The sequence below is a fragment of the Triticum aestivum genome, chromosome 1A, assembly GCF_018294505.1.
Source record: "Triticum aestivum cultivar Chinese Spring chromosome 1A, IWGSC CS RefSeq v2.1, whole genome shotgun sequence".
NCBI lineage: Eukaryota > Viridiplantae > Streptophyta > Magnoliopsida > Poales > Poaceae > Triticum > Triticum aestivum.
In genome coordinates this window covers 134,896,297-134,904,770 of record NC_057794.1, presented here as the reverse complement: position 1 = coordinate 134,904,770, position 8,474 = coordinate 134,896,297, and the positions used below count along the sequence as shown (strand labels likewise).

At 42.5% G+C, this 8,474-nt stretch overlaps 1 protein-coding gene across 1 annotated transcript; it reads left to right on the top strand.

Moving 5' to 3' along the window:
- Positions 1–5,480: 5,480 nt before the first annotated feature.
- On the top strand, positions 5,481–8,473 carry LOC123040834 (60S ribosomal protein L18a-like protein). The gene is made up of 5 exons (XM_044463580.1): positions 5,481–5,706; positions 7,071–7,204; positions 7,429–7,561; positions 7,626–7,743; positions 8,050–8,473. The coding sequence occupies exons 2-5, from the start codon at positions 7,195–7,197 to the stop codon at positions 8,140–8,142; spliced, it is 354 nt and encodes a 117-aa protein (XP_044319515.1). The 5' UTR covers positions 5,481–5,706; positions 7,071–7,194; the 3' UTR covers positions 8,143–8,473.
- The last annotated feature ends 1 nt before the right edge of the window (position 8,474 follows it).

The following is an 8,474-nucleotide window of genomic DNA, read 5'->3' as shown; positions in this document are numbered from 1 at the left end:
TGCTCATAAGCATGGGGTGAATTTATCATGGATTGCAACAAAGAAATACAATCAATTAAAGAGAAACTATCATAATTAAAGCCTTTGTAATCCAAAATAGTGGGTGCATCACTAGCTAAAGTTTTGACCTCTCCAAACCCACTTTCATCAATTTTCTCAACAAGATTTTCACCCTCCGAAATATTGGGATGCCTTCTACCTAAACTTGACTCTTCTTCAGTCCCTTTTTCATCATTCTTAACTTTACTAAACAAGGAATCAATAGAAGAAACACCAATCATTTTAAGATCTTCATCACTTTTGCAAGAATAATCACTAGAAAAAGTTTTTTTCTAAAAATTCTATTTTAGCTCTAAGCATAGCAGTTCTTTTATTACTTTCATCGATATAAATATAAATATCTTTAATTGATTCATCTACTTTAGGCACAATAATTTCCATCTTGAGATTTTCCACATCATGAGCAATTCCACCAACGCTTCTAGACAAATCATCAATCTTATTCAACTTTTCTTCTATGGACGTGTTGAAACTTTTTTGTGTATTGATAAATTATTTAATATTATTCTCAAGATTGATTTCCATAGGAATTACCATAATTGTTAGAGGAATTACTAGGAAAGGTCTAGGATTAAAATTTCCTCTATAAGCATTGTTGTTGAAATTATTGCGAGAAATAAAATTCACATCAATGGCATATGCTCAATCAAAGTAGACAAATGCATACCATTTAAATCAATAGGAGAACTTTTATTAGAAACCAATTTCATAAGAGCATCAACTTTATCACTCAAAGAAGAAATTTCATCAACCGAATTAACTTTTTTACTAGTAGGAGCTCTTTCGGTATGACATTGAGAATAATTTGCCATAATATTATCAAGAAATTTGGTGGCTTCACCCAAAGTAATTTCCATAAAAGTACCACCCGTGGCAGAATCTAAAAGATTACGTGAAACAATATTGAATCCCGCATAAAAAATTTGTATGATCATCCAAAGATTTAACCCATGAGTTGGGCAATTCCTTAGCATCATTTTCATCATTTCCCAAGATTGTGCAACAAGCTCATGTTCAAGTTGCTTGAAATTCATGATCTGGGTTCTAAGGGAAATGATTTTTGCGGGAGGAAAATAATTAGTGATAAAAGCATCTTCGCACTTATTCCAAGAATCGATACTATTGCGAGGCAAAGAAGAGAACCAATTTTTTACAGAATCACGCAAAGAGAACGGAAATAATTTCATATTGACCATATCATTGTCCACATATTTTTTCTTTTCCATATCGCATAATTCCACGAAGGTATTAATATGGGACGCGGCATCCTCATTAGGAGTACCAGAAAATTGGTCTTTCATAACAAGATTCAACAAAGCAGTATTAATATCACAAATCTCCGCACTAGTGGCGGGAGGAGCAAGCGGAGTGCTAATAAAATCATTGTTGTTGGTATTTGAGAAATCACATACCTTGGTGTTCTCTTGAGTCATGATGACCACACAACAAGATTGCACTCAAAAACAGACCCGACAAGAAAACTGCGAACGGAAAAAGAGAGGCGAATAAAACGGCAAATTTTTGTGAAGTGGGGGAGAGGAAAACGAGAGGCAAATGGAAAATAATGTAAATTGCGAGGAGATGAGATTTGTGATTAGGAACCTGGTTATGTTGAAGATCCTCCCCGGCAACGGCGTCATAAATTCTCCTTGATGGCAGCTAGAACTACATCGGTATTTCCCCGAAGAGGGAGGGATGATGCAGCACATCGGCGATAGGTATATAGGTATTTCCCTCAGTTATGAAACCAAGGTTATCGAACCAGTAGGAGAACCAAGCAACACAACGTAAACAACTCCTGCACACAAATAACAACACCTCGCAACCCGACGTGTTAAAGGGGTTGTCAATCCCTTTCGGGTAACGGCGCGAGAAATTGGTGTGTGACGGTAAAAAGGTTGTAATAGATTGGATAAATAGATCGTAAATAAAATAAAGTGAAGCAAAGTATTTTTGTATTTTTGGTTTAATAGATCTGAAAATAAAAGCAAGGAAAAATTAGATCGCAAAGGCAAATATATGAGAAATAAGACCCGGGGGCCGTAGGTTTCACTAGTGGCTTCTCTCGAGAAAAATAGCAAAAGGTGGGTAAACAAATTATTATTGGGCAATTGATAGAACTTCAAATAATTATGACGATATCCAGGCAATGATCATTACATAGGCATCACGTCCAAGATTAGTAGACCGACTCCTGCCTGCATCTACTACTATTACTCCACACATCGACCGCTATCCAACATGCATCTAGTGTATTAAGTTCATGGAAAAACGGAGTAGTGCAATAAGAACGATGACATGATGTAGAAAAGATCTGTTTATCTATATGGCGGTAGATATAGATCTCGTCTTTTTATCCTTAGTAGCAACGATACATACGTGTCGGTTCCCTTTCTGTCACGGGGATCAAGCACCGTAAGATCGAACCCACTACCGGGCACCTCTTCCCATTGCAAGATAAATAGATCAAGTTGGCTAGACAAAATCCAAATATCGGAGAAGAAATATGAGGCTATAAGAGATCACACATAAAAGAGATCAAAGAAACTCAAATACTTTCATTGATATAAAAACATAGATCTGATCATAAACTCGAAGTTCATTGATCCCAACAAACACACCGCAAAAGAGTTACATCATATGGATCTCCAAGAGACCATTGTATTGAGGATCAAGAGAGAGAGAGATGAATCCATCTAGCTACTAACTACGGACCCGAAGGTCTACAAAGAACTACTCACGCATCATCGGAGAGGCACAAATGGAAGTGGTGAACCCCTCCGTGATGGTGTTTAGATCTGATCTAGTGATTCTGGACTCTGCAGCGACTGGATGAATATTTCATTGACCCCCCTGGGGTTTTGGGAATATTTGGGTATTTATAGAGCAAAGAGGCGGTCCGGGGGCACCCGAGGTGGGCACAACCCACCGGGGCGCGCCAGGGCCTCCTGGCGCGCCCTGGTGGGTTGTGCCCCCCTCGGGGCACCCCCCAGGTGCAACCAGGGCCCATCTGCTTCCTTTTGGCCCATAAAAATCATCGTAAAGTTTCGTGCCATTTGGACTCCATTTGATATTGATTTCCTGCGATGTAAAAAACATGGAAAAAACATGAACCGGCATTGGGCACTATGTTAATAGGTTAGAACCAAAAATGGATATAAAATGATTATAAAACATCCAAGATTGATAATAAAACAACATGGAACAATAAAAAATTATAAATACATTGGAGACGTATCAGGACGCATTTGACCTCTTAGAAGAGGAGCGGGAGATGGCTCTGATCCGATCGACCATTTATCAACAAGACCTGCGTCGATTCCATGTCCGAAATGTCAAGGGCTGAGCATTTCAGGAAGGAGACCTTGTGCTCCGAGTGCACCAGAAATGGCCTCACAAGCTTGCTCCGGCCTGGGAAGGGCCCTTCATCATCACGAAGGTGTTCCACAATGGGGCATATCACCTCTACAACGTAGCCAAGAAAGAACCAGGTCGACTGCCATCCTCGGACTGACTCTGGAAGGGTCATGGAAGGAAAAACGCTTCTACCCCTAGTTTGAATCCCTAAAGCCTCGCACATCTGGATCACGTGCGTCTTTTCGTTAGTCGGATTTGCTTTCTTCACCGTTTGGGAACGGCAAGTGTAGATGTGTTTGAAGAGACCCCGGTGTGGTTGGCAACCCAGAAAGTTTTCGCACAAAGAGATGTACGCAGCAAGGTATGTGATTGTGTTGGGGGGAAATGGTGAATCTGGGCACTGAAAAGGTTCAAGAAACCCCAAAAGAACGGATGCTGAGGAAGATAAAAACCTCGATCGACATGGGTGGTGAGGAGGACACGCTCACCCTCGCACGGCTGGGGCTCGGATTCCCCCTCCGGCAACCTCCAAGATTTTCAGCAATCATACCATCCTCGGCGAGCCTCTCCAAGTCTTCCTACACGACGGTGGAGCGGATCCAGTCCCCATGGATCCAACCAGGTGGCAGACCGGACCGCGACGACGACCCCCGAGCCGTCTTCTTGCCTTTCGCCGTCGTCGATACCTTCTTCGCGTGCTCCATGGCGACGAAGTGATCGCGGACTGGGCGGAGGCGACGAGAGCAGAGAGATGCGCGGTGGAGAGGCAGGGGAGAAGAGGACCGAATGAGGTGCATTGTGCATTGCATCGGCCCGAGCGCTCTTTATGGTGCTGCTTCCGAGTGGTTGACTGGTGGGCCCAGACGATCTTATCGCATCCCGCAGCAGACGCTCGCCCGATACGTGGCGAAAAAATGGCACGGAAATCAAGGAGCCTCTGTCTATCTGTTTTGCTTACGACGCCACGCTCTGTCCCGCACAGTTTTCTAAAATTTCGAATCCCGTGAGATCCAGGAACCGCAGAGCAACCAATCACGTCAAAGATTTCACGCTCTAATTCACTCGAAGATTCACGACGTAATTCACTCGACGACCACAAAATCGATCAAGGCGACTGATGCAAGGTTAAAGTTCTAGTACGATTTCCAGGCTCCGATGATATGCCTCCGAAGCATAGAATCGAATCAGAAACAACTCCAACCTTACTTCACTCGAACCTCAATCCATTCGGGGGCTAATGACGATGCCATGTACTTAGGGTAGGGTTATAGGCCTGACCTAGACTCCCTACCCAAGGACACTGCCCTAAAGTCAAAGTCCTTTGAAGTACAACAGAAGATACCGACTGAAACCAAGTTAAAGTGCAAGCCACTCGACCAGCTATCCCATTCGGATACCCCAATTCCACTCGACCAAGATAGAGTCACTCGACCACATGAAGAATCACTCGAAGTACAAAAGGTCTAAAGTCACCCCAGAATGGCAACGGTCAGGCGTTCACTTCGTAGTCTTAAAGATCATTTATAGTCATCAATAGCTAGTGTTGCCAGTAACACCCCTGCCTTAACGTACATTGAATCCTATGTAATTGAGGGCTGGAGGGGTCTGACGCACTTTATATAAGCCACTCCTCTCCTCTGGCACAAGGGTTCGCACCCCCTATAACTCTCACGCATAATCCAGTCGACAAAGCCTCTGGGCACCGAGACGTAGGGCTATTACTTCCTCCGAGAAGGGTCTGAACTCGTAAATCTTGCGTGCACAACCTCGTTGTAGCTAGGGCCTTGCCTTCTCCTATGTACCCCCTCTTCTTACTGTCAGAATTGCACGACATGAGGAGCCGGATTTGTAAAGTCTGGCTGTAGATATTTTTAGGAGTCAAATTCTACTCCCTCTATTTCAAAATAAATGATTAGTACAAAGTTGAGTCACCTATTTTGAAATGGAGGGAGTATCAATTAGACCGAGAGAGGGGTAGGTAGCGAACACCACTTCTTTGGCCCTCCGGAGCCTATACCAGCAAGTATCCAACGTGTCACATCTGCAATAGCAGCCAAAATCCACTCGGGAATATCAAGAAAAGGAGGGGGAGAGCCACTTGGAAAGGGCAAGCAATCACCCAAACGGGACGGATACCAAAAGGCAGAAGCCGCTCACGCCCACGCCTTCTCCGCCCTCCTCCTTCTACCAATTTTTCGCATCTCAGCAAAGGACCACCCGCGGAAGCTGAAAGGCACATCCGCCGCAGAATTACATGGACTTTCCTCGCAGGAGATTAGATTCGGTCATGTAAGTTTGCAGCTTCCGTTTCGCTGTTTGACGCCCCCCTTGCCGAGGTGTGCGTATCCTGCTTCTGCAGATCTCAGCTCGGTTCTTGGTTTCTTGCTTGGTACCCTGATTATACGTACTATGTCGGATCATAATGTGGTAGCTTGTGGAATTTCTGGAATGTACTAGGACCGGATCTTGACATCGCTCGTCGGCGATTTCAAGCAGGGCGTTGACCCTGTGGCTGTGGGAGGAACACAACCCGTTCGATGGTATTACAGACTCAAGCTGTGTGTTGGATTTCCGGATCTTTGTGTTCAAAGAGCTTTCCTTGGCTTGCTTCAACAGTTCAACCCCTATTTGGTGTAATGCGCAATGCAGGACACAAGACCTTCCTCCTGACACTGCATTTTTCTCTAGTTGAATCCAGTTCAGATGAAAGTGTTTCTAATATTAGCACCTTAGCTGTCACCTACAGGCCTCAGGGTAAAAATTAGTCTGTCGGCTTATCAGGGACAAGTCAAAGTGGATCTCCATGAGGTTTAAAATTTGCCATGCACCGCGTTCCTGTTGCCTCCGCCTCGTCCACAATCTTTCCCGTTGGGTTTTGAGGTGTGAGCTTGTTTCCATCAAGTTCTTTAGTAAAACCACATTGGCCTTGACAATTTATGAGTGTGTGTGCCAGTACACCATCTAAGCCCCCCTCCCCCCTCTGCTTCTTTCAGTTGAACCCACTTCATATGAAAGTGCTTCCAATAGTAGCACTAAAACTATCATCATCTACAGGAAAAGTCAAAGCTGTTGTCCATGAGGCGCAAACTTTGAGTTTGTCACAATTCTCTTAGGCAAGTTTGATCAAGTCAGTAAAATTTGGTTCATTGCCACAGTTTATGCGTGCCCAAAGGTTTGTTGAGTTGTCAAGATTAGCTTAGGCAATCTCAGAAACTCACTTGTGACGTGTCTTGTTTTTCTCTGAGACAAGTTAGGCAAAAATGTTTGACAAACTTAATCACTCCAAGGCTGTGAACCGCACAAGCCTATATCATTTGGATACAGTTCTACCCTGCTATATTTTCTTGATGAAAATGGTCTGAAAAGAATTGTTGCGTCAGTGAGCTGTGTACTTCCCATTCGTTGTGGGAATTGCTCATCGCATTTATGTAATGAATGAATAGCTAGTTCAATTGCACTCGATATATTTCTGAATTGCAACATTTGTACAGAATCATCATCTCTGTAGTGCACTATCTAAAACTGCTATTTGTATCGAATACACTTTATTCTACATAACTAGATTAGATGCCACATGATTTTCCTGCCATTTTCTCATGTTTCTGTGCACCTGCTTAATGTTTGTGCTAATTACTCACATTTCGTTTGTGCAGCTGCTTGATGTGATGATAGCTCTTAGATCATAGTTTACATTAGCCATTACAGCAAGGAGTCCTGAAATGCTGAAAAGCTCCATGTTTCTTCCTGCTGGTTCCTTGACCAAACAACTGTAGTATTATGAGGGGAGGTACTGAATCTGCTTATGCACTTACTTTGTGTGAGATGCCTGTCAGATATTGGTTGCAAAACACTCTCATCTTATTAAAAGCATGATCGTTGATCTGTAAAAGACATATATAATGAAGAATGTTTATAAGTTTTTTTTAAAACGTCAAGAGTGTTTATAAGTACATATCTCTTGGAGAAGTATTTATCTTAGTTTAACTAAATTCACTGTTTTGTGTTCCATAGGAAGCTCAAACGAATATTGCAGTTGCCAAGTGTGCCTCGGCAAGTACACACTACTTGGCGATGAAGAAAATCCAAGGTTGGCAATGTTCGAAAGACGCCTTCCCTTCTTTGGTTGTGGAATTGGATGGTGTTGGTGAGGCAGTCTACTCCTTCATTCTTTCATTCAGTTATTGTTTACTGTATTAAAATTATTGCAGTTTTCTTTTAGGTTTCCTGTGCCCGTTAATTTGGTACATAGCAGCTCTTCTTTATTGCTGCAAGTACTACAACCGTGATCCTCGAGAACGGCCTGGGCTTGCCGCTTCTGCTCTTCTGGTTAGTTTTTATTCGTCATACACGTGTGGAGCATATCATGTCCTGTTAGATTTAGTATATGACATACAAAAGCAATAATTCTTTTTGCCTGTTTAACAAGTTAGTCAATCATTCATCGGTGCACATTATCATAATTCATGGTTGAATTGCCTGCATGGCCTTCTTTACTTCCTTGTTATGTACGGGCATTGTAAATCTAATATACAAACTCATCAATGTGCTTCTCCAGTTTTTTCATTTGTTTTCTTGTACACTGTTAGCAATTGAGTTTTCTTTCTTATGTTTCCTCTGGTTTGGTGTGTGCAGGCAATCATGTTTACAGCAGCGACTATCATTATCCTTTCTGTTTTACTGGTAATGTGTGCACACAAACGATTCTTGAATAGCTGTGGTAGCTGACTGAAGAATGTACAGTAGCTAGCTGCAAGATATTCAATGCATATCCTTGAGGAATGAAGTACTTGACAGAAATACTCTTTAGGTTCCTTTGTTAATCAATTGCTTAAATCCCCGGGAGAAATCGAAGGATTGCCCTTCGCGTGATAGCATGTCCGTCATTTGCTCGAGTGTACATTACTGTACAATTTTGTGCTGGCAGATGAACCTGTTGCATAACATTTTTTGTACTGGCAACCAATTGGAATTTATTCTTTCAGGCGCAATCAGAAGATTATTATGCGCGAGCTGAGTAATATATCAGCTACCACCGAAATATATTATGTTTTACTTAT

Coding starts and splice junctions, on each gene's coding strand:
- LOC123040834 (XM_044463580.1), top strand. Junction 7,562..7,625: donor TGTGGAATTGGATGGTGTTG/GTGAGGCAGTCT, acceptor AAATTATTGCAG/TTTTCTTTTAGGTTTCCTGT. Junction 7,744..8,049: donor TTGCCGCTTCTGCTCTTCTG/GTTAGTTTTTAT, acceptor TGGTGTGTGCAG/GCAATCATGTTTACAGCAGC.